At 39.1% G+C, this 17,206-nt stretch overlaps 1 protein-coding gene across 1 annotated transcript; it reads right to left on the minus strand.

The window, feature by feature from the left end:
• Nucleotides 1-5,760: 5,760 nt before the first annotated feature.
• ca7 (carbonic anhydrase VII) lies at nt 5,761-16,924 on the minus strand. The gene is made up of 7 exons (XM_075470852.1): nt 16,888-16,924; nt 15,518-15,715; nt 9,696-9,814; nt 9,243-9,338; nt 8,278-8,340; nt 8,031-8,186; nt 5,761-5,880 (listed from the first exon to the last, which is right to left on the minus strand). The coding sequence occupies exons 1-7, from the start codon at nt 16,922-16,924 to the stop codon at nt 5,761-5,763; spliced, it is 789 nt and encodes a 262-aa protein (XP_075326967.1).
• Nucleotides 16,925-17,206: the final 282 nt, after the last annotated feature.

Below are 17,206 nucleotides of genomic sequence, written 5' to 3' on the forward strand. Positions count from 1 at the left end.
GTCTGGAGAGAACTGCAAATGTGACGCATACTCGGCGCAAACTGCGCTTATGAGCTGAAGGAACTTTTTTTTTTTTTTTTTTTTTTTTATTAAATATAAAACAGACAAGTACAGAAACAAAGACAGATACAATAACTATACGCCAGGGGTTAGATAATGCAGACACAAACAAAGCAGACACACATCTATAAAACAATATTAAATTTTGTACATAAATTCACAGTTTTCATTGCTTTTTTGTTCTTTGAGGCATAAATGTTTTTGAGATAAATGTTCACGTCCCTACGAAAATAAACAAAAGAAGGCCTCATTTTAAGTACTTTACACTTATGTATATGGAATTTTGCCAGAAGAACAATTAAATTACAAAGAAAATATTCCTCATCCAGCTCCTTACTAAAATTGGTAAAACCAAATAAAACATCTTGCAAACGTAACTCAAAAGTTTCACAAATATGGTCAATTATAAAACGACAAATCTTTCGCCACAAGTCTCTTGAAAACTCACAAAACCAAAAAAGATGAATAAGTGATTCTGGATGTGTATTACAAAGAGTACAATTAGTATCAATATCTTTACTGAATTTAGCTAAAAAGGATTTAACTGGGTAAAAACGGTGAATGATTTTAAAGGACACTTCTTTTACTTTATTGACCAGTAAGAATCTGTTAGGTAGTGTCCAAGCCTTGGTCCAGCATATATCGTTGGCATATCCACTCCAAGCTGAGATTGCACAAGGTACAGAAATAATGTCCTTTAGAAATAGATTGCGCACAGTCCGGTTATTATTACGGGTAGTGGACATCAAGCATATTCTACCAACATGTGTCAGAAGAGGATCAAGCTGAGGAGTAACATAAGAACAACCTTTCAGGAGCATGATCACTCCCAGTGGAATTGCATCAAAAACAATGGCAAATTGCTTAGGAGTAACAGGTATTTTTACACGCTGAAGAAATTCTTGGTAACTGAAAAGGTTACCCTGTTCATTAAGAAGTTGAATTACTGAAACAATACCATTCCTAAACCAGTTATCAAAAAATATAGATTTCGTTTTATAACATATATCCCTATTATTCCAGATAAAGTAAGTATTTGGAGAAAAATTGTGCTTGTAAAGAAGAGACCAAGACAAAAGAGCTTGCTTATGAAAGTTTGAAAGAGAAACAGGAAGCCTGTCAATATTATAATTACAAAGCAGAATAAACTTTAAACCACCCAACTGAGAAAACACATGACTAGAGATAAAATTCCATATTGAAGCAGGTTCTTTTAAATGGTTTTTAATCCAGTTAACTTTAAAAGTGTTATTTAGCGTACTGAAGTCAATAAATTTGAGCCCACCCTTGTTGTAGTCATTCATCATAACAGATTTTTTAACATAATGTGTTCTGTTTTTCCAAATAAAATTCAATAGTAACTGGTCAATGCTTTTACACATTTTTGTATCCACACCCAATGCTATTGCAGCATATGTCAATCTGGATATGCCTTCAGCTTTTGAAAGTAGAGTCCTACCCTTCACTGACAAATCTCTTTGGAGCCACATATTAAACTTTTTTTTTGTTTTATCAATTACAGGGTTAAAGTTGACGCAACACCTGAGATTCTGATCCTTAGTTATAACTATACCCAAGTAGGTAACTTGCTCTTTTACTGGTATATTGGAAATAGAAGCAATATTACAACCTTTGACTGCCATCAGTTCACATTTGTTCACATTCAAATGTAGACCTGATGCTAAAGAAAAAACCTGAATAATGTCTAATGCAACAGAGACCTGTGATGAGTCATTTAAAAACAGTGTAGTGTCATCAGCCAGTTGACTTATAATGATCTCTCTATCAAGCACAGACATTCCCTTTAGACCACTGTTCTTTATATGATTAGCCAATAATTGGGTACATAGCAAAAATAAGTAAGGGGAAATCGGGCACCCCTGCCGAATGCCACATTTTTGTTCAAACCTGGGGGATGAGCCATGAGCTGAAGGAACTGTGAAGGGGCTGGCGCTTTCGATGACGTCATTAATGGTTCTCGAGCCAGGACAGTTGCGCGGTTGCGCCGAGTAAGAATCAGGCTTTATTCATTAACCTGCACAGAGATTTTTCTTTTTCCACCAAGATCAGATGGAAATGAAAGCAGTTGAGGTAATGCAGCCTCTAATTTCAAGAAAGACTTGCACTGCTGCTGAGAGGGCAGACAAAGGCAAGGTCAAGTATTTTTGAGATTTGATAAAGTTTTGATAAAGCTACAAGATGGATCATTTATGAACGTTGCATCTATCCATGTGTATTAGGTAGTGTATAATTTTACATTTTTTTTCCCTTTTGAGAAAATTGTTATGGCTGTTAAACCTCATTCTGTGAAATAAAAGACAACAACTGCTGCCACCTACAGGAAAATCAACACAAAGTGAGCACTTTAAATCATACAGAAACACATTTAAAAGCCTAACGTGCTTGAACAGTAATCAAACGAGTTTTAACTGTTTTATCTTTATTGGGACATATGCAAAATTGTCTTCTTTTTGGATATTTTATGATTTCACTTTGTTAAAACAGGGTATGCTTAATTCTCTGAAACCACCTCAGACACATCTTATCAGTCTTAAATGTGATTAAATAGGCCAACCTTCATTTAAACATTCTAGCTTCTGTTCTGTGTTTTTTAAGATTCTATTCAAACACCCCAAAAACAAGAATACACAATTTCAGGCTAAAAAATAACTCTATGTTGCCATCTTCTGGACAAACACATATTTAAAGCATGGTGAATATGAAAGAGGGGATGCACGGTGGTGTGGTGGTCAGCACCGTTGCCTCTCTGTGGAGTTTGCATGTTCTCCCCTGTGTATGCATGGTTGTTAGTCTCTGTGTGGCCCTGCGATGGACTGGCGACCTGTCCAGGATTTACCCTGACTGTCGACCAATGACAACTGGGATAGGCTCCAGCCTCCCAGCGACCCTGAGTTGGATTAGGTGGGTATAGAATGGTTGGATGGATGCAATACGCCATGAATAACTTAGTCAATTTACAAACTATATGGATTTTATTTAATTGACGATGGCCACAAGTTGTTTAGCCACATTTAGATGGAATCCCTGAAAATAAGCACGCAGTATAAACTTTTTCGTTTTCAAGGTGATCCCTTAAGTTGAAGCACAACAAACGTTTGCACATTACCGAAGTAAACTCTCTTCAAACAGCTTTTTAAACTATGTCTCAAAATATTTGCCATTTTGTATTAGAAGAGGAAGAAAAAGAAGAACAACAAGATTGAAAAACAGGTAGAAGAAGAAAAAGAAGTTCCTGCAGGTTAGCTACTTGGTCTAGAAGATATTCTCTGTCGATGTGTCATTCTTTCTCCAACTGTACTGTTTATTAAACATGTGTGATGCCCATATACATAAAGGAATAAGATCGAAAACACTAGAAATCAAGATTAATAGAACAATAAACTAAACAGCTTTAAGATCTTCTACTGAATCTGCTAAATAAACCCTGTGAACCTAAATTGGATTAACTGGGTATAGAAAATGGATAGATGGATGAACATAAAAGAATAAATAAAAATAGTGTAAAACTTCAAACAATGTCAATATATTGGTCAGAACTGCGTTGAATTATAAAATACAATATCCTTAAAAGCATGTAAAAATATGAGTTTTTTTGTGTCTCTGCTTTAACTCAAGGCATGTTTGAGTTTACTCTGGCTCGTTTAAGAAGGTCTGACAATCTGCAGGCCCATCCAGACATCTTTGTGTTTTATAAATATGAAAGCGTAATGTTCATTTTCAACAACACAAGTCTGAACTGCTGCAGTGACACTGACGGAAAGAGAAGCACAGCCAACAAGGAAGTTTTATATAGACATGAGAATCAACCATTCTACTTTATATCATGATTAGATATTGATGATACGAGAAGGTCTTTCATTGAACCATATCCATGCCGTTTTATTTAATATTACAAGTTTATGACTATGTACCTTGAATTCAATTGTTTTTTTTTTTTCCCAACCAAAACCAACTCAGGTCCAGCGCAATATGGAAACTTGAAGGAGAGATGCTGCACCCAGCAAACAATTGAAATGACAAACATTTTCCTTCTTAAATCATTTATTTATTAAACTTTGTATCAGACACAGATTGCTCTTCAAAGCTTTGCATCTTTATACATCCTCAGAGGATATTTCAACTACACACATTTCGCTGACTTTAAGGAGCAGAACTTATTCAGTCATCACAGTTGGTAAATAATTAATCGCAGTCCACATTACCTCCTTCCGCCCTGCAATCTTTGACGCTGCCACCCTGCTATCAATTCCCTTAAACCCAGTATTACTTCTCATCACTATGCGGGAGGTTAAACATTTGCTTGAATGGCTCCTCCTTTAAAAGTATGCTGGTCAAATAAGAAACAAGGCTCAGTTATGGGCATCGTGCAGAGAAGAAGTTTGGTTTTGATGACAATATCTTGTGAATGCAAAACCTACTTGTTATGTGAACAGTCAGCAGTTTTCCTTCAGATACTTTTTGCAGATCAAAAGCTTTCAAAATCTCAAACTATACAGTCTGGCTCATACAACTGTTCACCTGAACATTTTAGCACCCATTCATAAGAAAAAAAAAGTCAAAAGTAGAATTTTATTCAGCAAATTATAAATAAATTACAAAAATAAATATTCAAACTGCCCATAAATTACATTTGCAGTACTTCCTTGTGTCAACAACATAAAACAATCTTGGGCCTCACTCTTCACGAGTTCCACGCGACTGAATCAAGCACCAGCATTACACCAAGCTGCCGTAACTCACCACCGAGCAGTGCCGATCACTCTGTCAGGCCTTCACATTTCAGACTTAGCAGAAGTGAGCTGTTAATATCATTGTGCCTTACATCGTTACGTCATAAGAAACAAATCTGAAACAGCACGCAGTCAGATCTAAAGAATGAGTTTGACTGAAAATTACAGTTTCATTATAGCCTTGTCTGGGCTGCCAGAGATGAATAAATCCCAAATAAGCTCCCTGTTGGCGCTTATAGGTTGAGTATCTCTTTAGCTTTAAGGACCTGAGTCACTCGTGTCCTCTGTCATGGACAACAGAGCTTTTAGATAATCTGACTGGAGGGGATCTAGGGCCTTAAGAACTGGGAATCCACCAGCTGTAGGCTAGATCATCAGGAGATGAATGCTCAGTAAAAAGGTTATACCGACAGCACACTGGTATGGTATCAATGTGAAAACAGGAACAGACTTAAATGCTATGTGAACTCAAAAATTGCATATAAGGAACTGAAAGGCCTTGCTGCTGGCTGTTGTATAATATCGCTTTGGTTGTGCAGGTTTTCTTCAAGTAGTTATGGGGACATGAGTTCAAATCAAGCCTTTAAATCTTCAGCTTATAGCTTACAATATTATAACACTATGTACTATAGTATGACCAAAAGCATAAATGCATTTTTTCATTTGGCTACTCATTTTTATGTGCAATTATGATAATTTTGTGCCATGAAATCCATTTCACACACCCCTCAATCATTCAAAATCAGCCTGTCAGTCAAGTTTCTGACCAGTAGAGAGAAAACATGTATTAAACAAAGTATTCCGTCTTTTTCTCCTTTGTGAAAAATAAATCATTAATCATCGGAGCAAACTATAATTTAAGTAAAATCACACTCACGCGAATGTATTCAATTTCTAAAAAGAGCTTTTTTCCCCCTTTATTTATGGCTTCAGATGTCTTGAGGTCAAATCAATTGGAGGAACGCACTTTCCTGCCTTTGAGGGGTTGGGGAGGTCTGAAGTTGTTTTCCATGCGCATCCTCTCCTCTTCGTCCTCTCCAGAGAACAGAAGCAATCTGAACTTCCCTAGCTACGTTGGGAGAGACAGAAAAACAAAATTTTGCTTAGGCGATGAGTTTGTTGTTAAACAGGTTCTGTGCACAACCTTTACCACCCAGTAGATACTTTTAAGTATGTCAAGGCATAACAATATTGTGCTGTGAATTACTGTCTACTACTCCCATGAAAAGACCAAAACCAACAACGCACGAGTCCATCACTAAATACTCATATCTTAAGAGCTAAACTTCTACCTAAAATACCTGGTCACAGTCATTTGTTTAGGACTACTTTTAGTGGCAGTTACGTGCTCTAGTGAGCATGTCAGCAGGGCCAATGTTTGCAGAATCAACTCAGATTGCAACGACCACATTCTCTGCAGGCAGATGAAGATTTCATTCTCATAGAAATGTGTGATTTACTGAGGTTTTAATAGTTTGGGCAACAATTAAAACCAAGCTGCTCACATTCATGCAAAAAAAAATTTTTTGCTCGTCAGTTACCGTCAATTGTGAGAAGCACCTGATGCACATTGTTGCTGCTCCCAAGAGAAGGAAGCAAGGAAGAATCCAAGAACATCCTGAATCGGAGCAATACCTCAACGAAGACTGTACAGCTGTTACTTTCTAAAGACGAGTCTTCATGGAGGCCAGCGAAGGACGAATCTCCCCAAAAGACAGGCACACGAAAACTTATCTCGCATTTACTAGCGCTTACCTAAACAAGCTTTTTGCTGTGTTTAGATAATACAGCTGTTTGGCACAGGGTCATTGCTTTTTTTTTGGCAAAAGAGAAAAGAAGGATTCAAAGCCAAGAACACCACCGCAGTGGCAAAGCATGGTGACAGGAATAAAAGCAAAAGACCAGAGTAATGGCAAACCTTCCAGCCTCAAAGACGTGGACATTACTGCAGAAAAAGGAGTGGCCGCAAAATCCAGTTGACACCCTGCAGAGAGCTTATTAGCAAACATTTGAACTGCTGGATTGCTGTGACTAAAGGCTTTTCCACTTAAAACAGGGAGAGGCTATTTATAGAGATGGGGTGGGATTAAACGAGTTTGTGCTTCCTCGCACTCTTTTTCGGATATGGAAAACTAATTTTTTAATGATTCTTTTTGCATAATTTTTGTTGTCCAACAAAATGTTGTCTAAGACTGTTACTAATGTTTCTTCTTTTTTTGCATGTTCAAAATAATAAAATAAAATAAAAAAGATGATTATGATTCATATTAGACATGGAAATTATTTTACATAAGGATTGTTTCCTGCTGCATCTCCATGCCAGCATTTCTCAATTAAAGTCCTATGCTCATCCTGCCATGCATCCATCAGGATAATCAGATACAGGGGATCAAAGGCTTGTGGCTTGGAGTCAAATGTTTGTGGGGCCAGTTCCTCAAATTGCACCTCATATCCAGCGATGCCACAGATTTACAGACAACTAGACCATAAGAGATCAGCAAAGAGGGAGTGTATAATCCAGAGGTTGGCAGCACAGGACCAGCTCACCAGGAGACCAGGACTGGATGTGCTGCAGATGGCCAGATTGTCAGCTTAACTTGTCGACAACCTGGGGTTACTGGACTTCAACTTTTTGATTAAATCCAGTGCTAAGAGGGCTGAATGAAACAACTTTACCCAAAAATAGTATCCATCGTAAATAATAACTATATAAATATGAGGTAGAGCCCACTATCAACCCCCTGATTCTGCACTTTGGTTTAACAACAAAGGAGGCTATACATCTTTGAATGAAGACAGTTTTATTTCAATTCTTTACCCAATTAATTTAATATGTATAACAGATGTATGCTTTCATTCTGGTGCTAAAGTTTATGGAGCATACATACAACATACAGACTTTCTAGTTTAGTAAAATAAAGGATCTATGAAAAGGAGGTTTCCTACTTATGGACCGCAGCCAAGACATTTGGTTTGCGGTTAATGTTGGTTAAAGTGTTGGTGTGCCACACGACTTTGAATAATAGGCACCTACTACAGATAAAACAATATATTGGGTGTATACGAAGGTAGAAACTATTCAGTGACAAAAACCAAACACAAATCTCAATATTATGGAAGAATATTATGTAAAGCACTAAAACTAACAAATGTGTGCTTATATTTGAAATTTCATGTTGGAGAGATGATATGCATTCTGATCAAAGCTGCAGCACTCACCTGTTTTTCAGATACAGTGATCGGCTCCTTCAGCATGATCCAGGTGACACTCTCGAGTAAGGGAGGCGTGGTCAGTGATCCCGGGTAGGTCCAGTAATTGAGGCTGCTGGGTAGGAGGCACTTGGGGTTGAAGCCTTTAAAATCTGTGATACTCCCCTATAATGAAACACAAAGCTCTCACAATACAGTAATAACGCAGAGGGCAGGTCAAAAATATAATCCGTTTAGATTCAAATCCAGCCCTCACCTTATATTTCACCATGTACAAGGTGTCCGTTATCATATGGAGCCATCTGTGGTCATCACCTGTCTTACATCACAGATTGTGCTTTTAAATTGATTTGTGAGGTTTGGAGAGTCCACGATGTACTTCTTTATATCGTATAAAACTATATAAAAACACACACATGAACCTACAGCAATTACAAGGTGAACCTTATGGCGCGTTTCCACTAGTTCGCTTCGGCTCAGCACGGCTCGGCACCCTATTTGCGTGTTTCCACTAGCACGCAGTACCTGCAACCGGGTACACTTTTGGTATCACCTCAGCCCTGGTTCCAAGTGAGCCTAAACGTTACTAAAACGTGACGTCAGCCGACTGCCTTCCATTGATTGGCCGATGAGTGTCGTCACTGGAAGGAGGAGTCTTCCCTGGCTCTCTTCTCTTGCCTTCTGTGTGACAAAAAGCCACAGGGTGAGCAGCAACACGAGCGTCTCGATGTCCTCCATGCTATCCTCCTCGTATGTTGTTGTTGTTCTGGTCTTCCGGATTTGTACGTTGCTCGGCTCTGTGTAAATGACGTCACGGAGGTTTCACGCAGCCGTGTTACGACGACCCCACCCACGTCGAGGAGGCACGAAGTGATACTCGGTTGTAATGGAAACACAACCAAACCGAGCCGTACCGAATCGAGCCGTATCGAGCCATGCTGAGCTACTGGAAAAGCACCATTAGCCTATTCAGCAGGTAGCTTTGTGACTTGCAGTTTTCCCCATCTGTTCAATCACCCTCATCTTACTTTTTTGTTTTTCAGCATCTCAAATTGAACAGTAAAAAGAAATATATATATATAAAATTTCAATCAGGCTACCGCAGCATACAAACATGGTTGCTTATTGTTCAAGTTGACTTCATAAACCCCATCAACACCTGCTGAGTTCTAATGGAAAGGGCCGCGGTGGTAGAAAATGCACATAAAAGAAATATCTTACCCCCAAGAAAATTCCAAGAACAGCGAGACCGTCGGGAGCAGTTGACGCTTCCCCAAATGTCTTGTACTTCACAGCATTCCAGTGAACTAGATGAAGCTAAAGAGAGGAATAGAACGGAAGAAAAGGAAAACATAGCAAGAATTAAAGCAAGTAAAATAAATCAAGTCATCCTATGTACTGATAAAATGATGTACTTTGTGGAAAGTATGTCCATTCCACTCTCATTCACGTTATACATGTAATTATTTTGGGAAAGTAGGAATGATGTACCACTGTTGCTTCAACATCTCTATGAAGTCCTGAATATAGAGCACCCAGTAGTCAAGCATTATTTTTCAGCATTAGAAGTACATTTTGATTTAATTTAATAGAAAAATGTGGCACCAAATTGCTATTGTATCCATTTGATTATCAGACACTGACACACAGAAATATTCAGATTGAAACGCGGACCTCTGATGCGTAGCCAATTCCTTCAACAGTGTGCTCGGAGCCATCGCATCCCTTTCCACCCCAGTGGAAGTGAAACTGTTTCAGTCTGTAGGGGTTGTCCAGAGGGCCTCCCTGGATCACTGTGGGAAAAGGCCAAAATAAAAAGTTCTATACACATAAACACCACCCAAAACAGCTTGGTTTCCTCCATACAACCACCACAGGATGAGTCAACCCATCATCACACAGCAAACTTGATCAAATTTCTCATTAAAAGTTGAGATGTGAGCAGACACACTGCCTGTCTAACCAGCAATCAAATCGATCAGAGCCTTGTGGAACTAGCCTTAGCTTGAAAGTAGTGATGCTCCGATCAGCATTTTTTGGACCGATCACCGATCACCAAAATCATGATCTGCCCGATTGCCGATCACGGAAGGAATCGGACATTTCCATGCCTTTCATCTAGCAGAGAGTGCACCATTTATAGAAATTAAACCGCCAGAGGTAGCTGGGGACATGTAGAACAAGAATCTGGTGGAGTTTGCAGAAAACAATTGTTTTTTTTATTTTCTATTAATATTTTAATCTGCCCATATACATCATCCATTGGGTATGATTTCAACCTCAGATTATTAAACAATGATGCAGTGAAATGACTTGAAAATCACCTAATAGGTAGCTGGGGATATGTAGAACAAGAATCTGGTGGAGTCGGCAGAGAACATTTTGATTTGGTTCTAAATGAAGTTTTCAAATCTGACTATGCAGAAATGAGTTTGATTCTGAATATGCCTCAACAATTTTGTTCTATCATTTTGTTTTAATCATTAAAAAGAATGTAGTAAAAAAAACAACCAAGTAATGACAGGTGTATGTATTCCAACAAATGAAAAATCAACTTCGATATAGATTTCTGAGTTTACGGGGTGCACTTGAATGCACCATAAATCTGCTCACACGCTTTACCGTACGACGCGATGTAAACAGGCACTCGATTTTCAAGTGTAGCTAGCACGACCGTGCCTCTCCGGAGCGCAGATGGCGTGACCGCAGTAAGTTTCACATCTTTCTGACACACTTTGAAGAAATTCCAGAAAGGAGAGGTCATGCTGTCGAGATGCACTGTAGAGGTTTTGCCTGTTCGGTTCTGTACACACGTCACGTCACGTCCCACATTAGAAAGTGGTCGCTAGTAATTTACGTCAGGTGATCGGTTTTTTGATCGGCATATTTTTCCGATCGCCGATCTGGCTATTTTTGGGCATTATCGGCCGATCGATTGGAGCATCACTACTTGAAAGGAAAACAAAGATGTAGAATTTAACAGGGGGATGTCCCTACTTTAATCCAGTGACTACTGATTGTCACCAGCTTCAACTTTGTAGAAAAATCAAAATGTAATGACTGTAATCTGTCAGTGTATACTTCGTGAATTTGGTAAAACCAAGATGACACATTAGGAGCACGGCCTCTCAGCATCACTAGGGTTCCTTTCCTTTAAAGCTGCAGTCGGCAGGTTTTCAAAATTACGAGTCTAAAGTCGGAAAATTTGAAATGATACAACTTTCAGGTCCCTCCCCCAACCTCTAACAAGTTCCGAATCGCCCCCCAAACCCCTCCCCCTCTGTGGACGAGGTTGTGCACGTGAGTTCAAACCAGTGTGAGCGCACACAAGCTGGGGCAGACTCACGCTCAGCAGCGTGTGCACAAGCTGTGATTGACAGGTAGGATTCCTCCACCCTAACTTGATTGGTTAAAAACAGCCGGGAGCGCTCGGTTTTTGCAAGCATGATTACAGGCTTCAGAAGGAGCTACAGATTTCGTTATTTTTCCTAAACAGGCTATTTAATATTCTACTTCCAGAATCCCATGACAGTTCAAGCTAATATGACTAAAAAAAAGTTGCCGACCGCAGCTTTAATGTGTGCGAGTCTGTAGCTACATCTGGTTCTAATAAGCTTCATTAAATATATGTGCAAAGAGGCTAAGTGAGGAAGATAACATGTATTCCAACAGCTCTATGCACTAAAATCACCATCATCCTTTACTTCACTGCCATGTGCAAATATTACGGAGGATAGCTACCTAAACTTCACTCCAGTAAAACTTGACTCTTTTCTTGACAGGATTACAGTTTCAATAAGTACAACACTGGACAATATTGCCCCTCTGAAAAGGAAGGTAATCAGTCAGAGGAGGTTGGCTCCTTGGTTTAATTAACAGCTGTGTGTTTTAAAGCAGACTGCAAGAAAGCTGGAGAGACAATGGCGTTCCTCTAATTTAGAAGAGTCTCAATTAGTCTGGAAAGATAGTCTAATAATATATAAGAAAGCCCTTAATAAGAACTGCTTATTATTCATTATTGATAAATGAGAATAAGAATAATCTCAAGTTTCTTTTCAGCACTGTAGCCAGACTGACAAAGTGAGCAATCTATTCTTTTAACTCTCAGTAGTGATGTTTTCATGAGCTTCTTTACCTATCAAATTCTTTCTGTTAGAGAGAAGATTAATGGAATCCTTCCCACTATTATCACTGATATAGCATCAAGTACAGCAGCTTTAGAAGCAGCTTTGTATTTAGATTGTTTCTGTCCAGTCGACAGTTGCTAACAACAGCAATAGTCTCTTCTAAACCATCAACTTGTATTTTAGGCTCAATCCCAACTTGACTGTTCAATGAGGTTTCCCCATTAATAGACACTTCCATATTGGATTTGATCAATCTGTCTTTGTCGACAGGATATGTACCTCAGACTTATAAGGTTGCTGCAGTTAAACCTTTACTTAAAAAAACCTACTCTTGATTCAGAAGTGTTAACTAATGATCAACCTATATCCAATCTTCCTTTTTTGTTTAAAATTCTTGAAAAAAAAATTGTAGCTTTTGGAGTGCAGGAGGCACTCCTGAAGACCTTCAATGACACTGTGGTGGAATCAGCCATCTTTTATGGAGTGGTCTGCTGGGGAAGCAGCATCTCGACGGCTTACAGGGAGAGACTTGATAAACTGATCAAGAAGGCCAGCTCTGTCCTGGGATGCCCCCTCGACTCAGTGGAGGTGGTAGGAGAGAGGAGGATGATGGCTAAGCTGTCATCCATGATGAAGAATGACTCCCACCCCATGCAGGAGACTGTAACAGCTCTGGAGAGCTCCTTCAGTGACAGACTGCTTCACCCAAAGTGTGTGATGGAGCACTATCGCAGGTCCTTCCTTCCTGCAGCTGTCAGACTTTACAACCAGCAGTGCTCCCAGTAGACCACGCACTCACTAAGGCTGAAACAGTTTAACTATGTGCAATAACTACATCCATGCGCAATAATATATCAACCAGATACATTTCCAAATGTGCAATGGTGTAAAGTAAAATACTGTATATGTATGTACATATGCTCTATACTGTTTATATTGTTATTTACATTTTTTTCTATTTTCTATTTAATCTCTTGTTGCTGCTGCTGTAATGTGAAAATTTCTCCACTGTGGGATGAATAAAGGAATTATTATTCTTAAACGAAGAATTTTCTCCAACACCAGATTAAGTCATGCAGTTCCACAGACTCGGAACTGCCTGCTTCTAAATTCAGACAAAACTGAAGTTGTTGCCTTTGGACCTAATTGGCTTGAATTGGACTGCATCATTGAAGTGCCTTGAGATGACATTTGTTGTAATTTGGCGCTATATAAATAAACTGAACTGAATTACAATACAAGACTAATTGTATCGTAACGGTATCCTTCATTGATTTGGTTGGCTGGTGTCAGTTCACCCCTCTCTTCTCATCCAATGTCCCCAGTAGTATTAAAAAGTTTAGATCTATTTATCAAAGTGAAGAGTAGGCTCTCTTGCATCTACAATATACTAAATTGATTATTGGATGGAGATATATATCAGATGGGTCTGTACTCGGCACTACTGGGTATGGACTTCTTCACTGTGGCTCTGCAGACAGCGTCTGATAAACAGATCATAACAAAGCCCAATAGCTATTATTAAAGAAGCTCAGTCTATTACTAGAGCTACTGAGGCATTTGACGTTGGATGGCTGGTTGACGCGCTGCCTGTCCTGGCTTGCTGCTCTCGTACCGCGTTTAAATCAATTTCCACGCCGTCTTTGAAGTTGCCACCAGTGGATTTATTCTCTGATAAGTTTAACAAACAAACAAACAACAAACAGCGGCATGACGAGCGCCTCGCGCCACAGCGGTCAAAAACCGTTTGCACTTCCGGGTCAAAACACCTGTCAAACAAGAGTGCATGAGACTCCTATATGCACCTGAGACCCCCTGGTGACAGCACAGCGACACCACACACATACAGAGTACATTACACCCTTGACTCAGAACACCAACAACACATTTAGCTCCTACAGCTATACTGCACTTGTACAAAGCAAACTTGTCCTCTTCATCTTAAAAAAAATAATAATAATAAAATCTGTTTTCTATGTGATCTGTGTCAGGTATGAAGATGGAATACAATTTCTTGAGGACTAGTAAAGAGCAGGTTCTATCTATGCTGTGCTGAATAAGATACTTAAATATGGTCATAATCACGCCAACTCTGACCTTGATAATGCTGAGATTAATGAAGAAAAAGAAATAGTACACTGAAAAATTAACACAATTAACTTGTGTGGTTTTCATTTTAAAAATCAAAAAAATCTTCTTAGACTCAGAGCCAGATGTTATTTTAGTCTCACATAATTCATTATCAGTATAAAACTGAGGAGGCTAAAAAAAAAAAAAACTAAATGCTTCTCCATTTTTATGACCAATCTTAAAACACAATGTGAAAAAGCTTATATAGACTTTACAGATTTGTTTGCAGTACCCATTCTAATATGTTCCATTTGGCTTTTTTCTTTGTGTAACACTTGTGTCTGAAAGGTACCATTTAAATAAAATTGAGTTGTGCGCTGCAGTTGACGGAACTTATCTTTCTCCGCACTTCTATTCTTTCCAAAACAATGACACAGAAGTGAGTCACGACATGCAATAACACACAAGTGCACCCAGACCCAGCAACACACCGCGTACAGACACCAGCAGGTTTAGAGAATCTGCGCACCTCATTTTAAATATGTAGAAATGCTCAAAAAGCTGTACACCTTTCTCTAAAAAGGCCACTTCTTTAATTAATATATTCCCAGTAACATCTGCTCGCTGTGTGAAAACTCGTGGGAGCTAAACTGTCCACATTTCCAAGCTTATTGCTCATGGAAATTGGCAAGGTGGGTAATATCCACCCAGTGATAAAGACAACTATGGTCATAATAACCTCTGAGATCATCTACAGGTGATAATATCTTTTGTCCAGCAGACAGGCAGTCATGCAGATAAGTGCTGGATGCACTTTTCCGCAGCATAATCAGGGGGTTTACTTGCAACCTTTTATTATGGTCAGCTGTGCATGTGGTTTGAACCGTCCAAAAAAAAAAAAAAAAAAAAACCTCAAGGTAAACCCACTTTTTTCAATCTTTTGCACAGATTTCTGCTGCACGTGGCTGGCGGCAAATATGTGATCATCTCTGAACTGTGACCTTTGTCAAAAATTGAAAGACAGCCAATAATCATAAAATGATTTATCATATCAATGTACATTGTCCCTGCAAAGACATTACTACCAAGAGAAAAATCTCTCTTTTCTTTTCACCACATATATACACACATACGCGGACGCTCTCTACCTGAATTGTGCAGATCTCAAACCCAAAAAAATAAACCCATTTGAACCGATTGGGTAACAATTTTTTTTTTTTTTTCAAACCTGTTCTTAACCTTAACAAAAAATGAGGCTGAAGTTAAAGCAAATACAAATCAAGCCACATTTTTTCTCACCTGAGCGATTATCTGAGTCATCAAACTCCACAACTACGGAGTGTCCATTATTGGAGATATTGATGGAGGTACACAGATCATAGTTCAGGACAATCGGACCCAGGCTGGGGTCATGGGCAGCCTGATTAGGGACGATGTCAATAGGCGACTGCCTGTTTCCCTGGGCAACAGGGAAGTTTTCATGCCATGCTGAAGGACCTGGAATTCATAAATGAATAAAATATCGTGCAAATTCACAATACAGCAACAAACAAAAAAAGAATAAAATCCCTTTGAATAAAAAAATAAATCTCTCTTAAATTAATTAAACAAAAACCTCTGATCGTGAACCGCTGATGATTTGATTAGATTTGTTCTCCCCTTAGCAACAGTCACCTCCAAATTTACACCAAGAATTTAAAATAAATTCAGGTTAGACTGATGACAGAGAAAATTACAAAGTAGAGCAAAGTGTCTTCAAAACAACCCAGCCTGTAAAACATTTTACACTAAGGAGTTCAGGACAAACTCACGGGTGGACTGGCGTGACAACCGTCATCCCTTTAACACTAGGTCTACCAGAATTCTGCAACTACTAGAATGACCATAGCAGTCAAAATGACTGACAATGACAAATGGTTTTCTGGGCCTTTAGTGCCTTGGCAAGTTCAAGGGAAGTAAAGAAGTTATCAGTGGGGATGTTTCTCCCCTTCCCCAGGAACGGCTCAGCCAATTTCAACACCACATCTTTGCCCAGATATGGCGCAGCATTCAGTATTTGGTATCAACATCAGTAGCAAGCCAGAACTTGATACCAAATGTATCAGGTTTGCCATACTGGATGAAGCTGCACCTTGCTTTTGTTGGGAAGATTCTCCAGAACTGTAATTTTCTTCTACTTGTCATTTTTTTGTCTCTCTAGGGTTTAGAGTGAAGCTATAACTAGGTTTTAGCTTCACAGAGCATAAAAAACAAACAGACAATAGAGCAGGGTAAAGAGCGGGGAAATGTAGCAAATAGTAAAATATGACACCCCATGTAAAAAGCATGCAGTCAATTTGACTGCTATGGTCATTCGAGGTAGTAATACTCAGATCTCTTTTCTGTTTTGAAATTTTAATAATAAAACAATGTTAGAATAAAATATACACATATTAAGGAAAAGTCAGGGTCCATTGTTTTTGTTTTTTTTAAACCATGTTATGACGTTCCAAATTTTGAACGCAGTCAAAATGACTGCCTTGGTAGTTCGAGTGTTAACTGCGGAGCTAATCTCGCATTAACAGCCATTTTAATGTATAGTGCCGTGTTTACACGCAGCGCCCGCCTGCAGAGCCAAGAAAACATTGTGAAGCACGTGAGAAAAGAGTCAAATTGAACAACAATCTCACCGTCCTGCTTTCCGTATCCCCAGTGGTGGCCTGTCATCGTCTCGGTTCGTAGTTCAACTCGGCCCAAGATACCTGTGTGGACTCTAGCGCGCACGTGAACGGCGAAAACAGAGATTAACCGGTGCCGCAAGTGATGTTGATTTGCAGCTCTGGGGAAGGACAATTATCCCTATTTGACACGCCCCCTCACACCCACACACACACCTACCTTGCCTAATGCCATCACATCGGGACATATATTATCTTGAAACGATTACAGTTGTTTCAATGAACTCACTGTCTCTTTCTGTACGTCACCTCGGACCGTTATTGTTGTATA

Source organism: Odontesthes bonariensis, chromosome 1 (assembly GCF_027942865.1).
Source record: "Odontesthes bonariensis isolate fOdoBon6 chromosome 1, fOdoBon6.hap1, whole genome shotgun sequence".
NCBI classification, from domain to species: Eukaryota; Metazoa; Chordata; class Actinopteri; order Atheriniformes; family Atherinopsidae; genus Odontesthes; species Odontesthes bonariensis.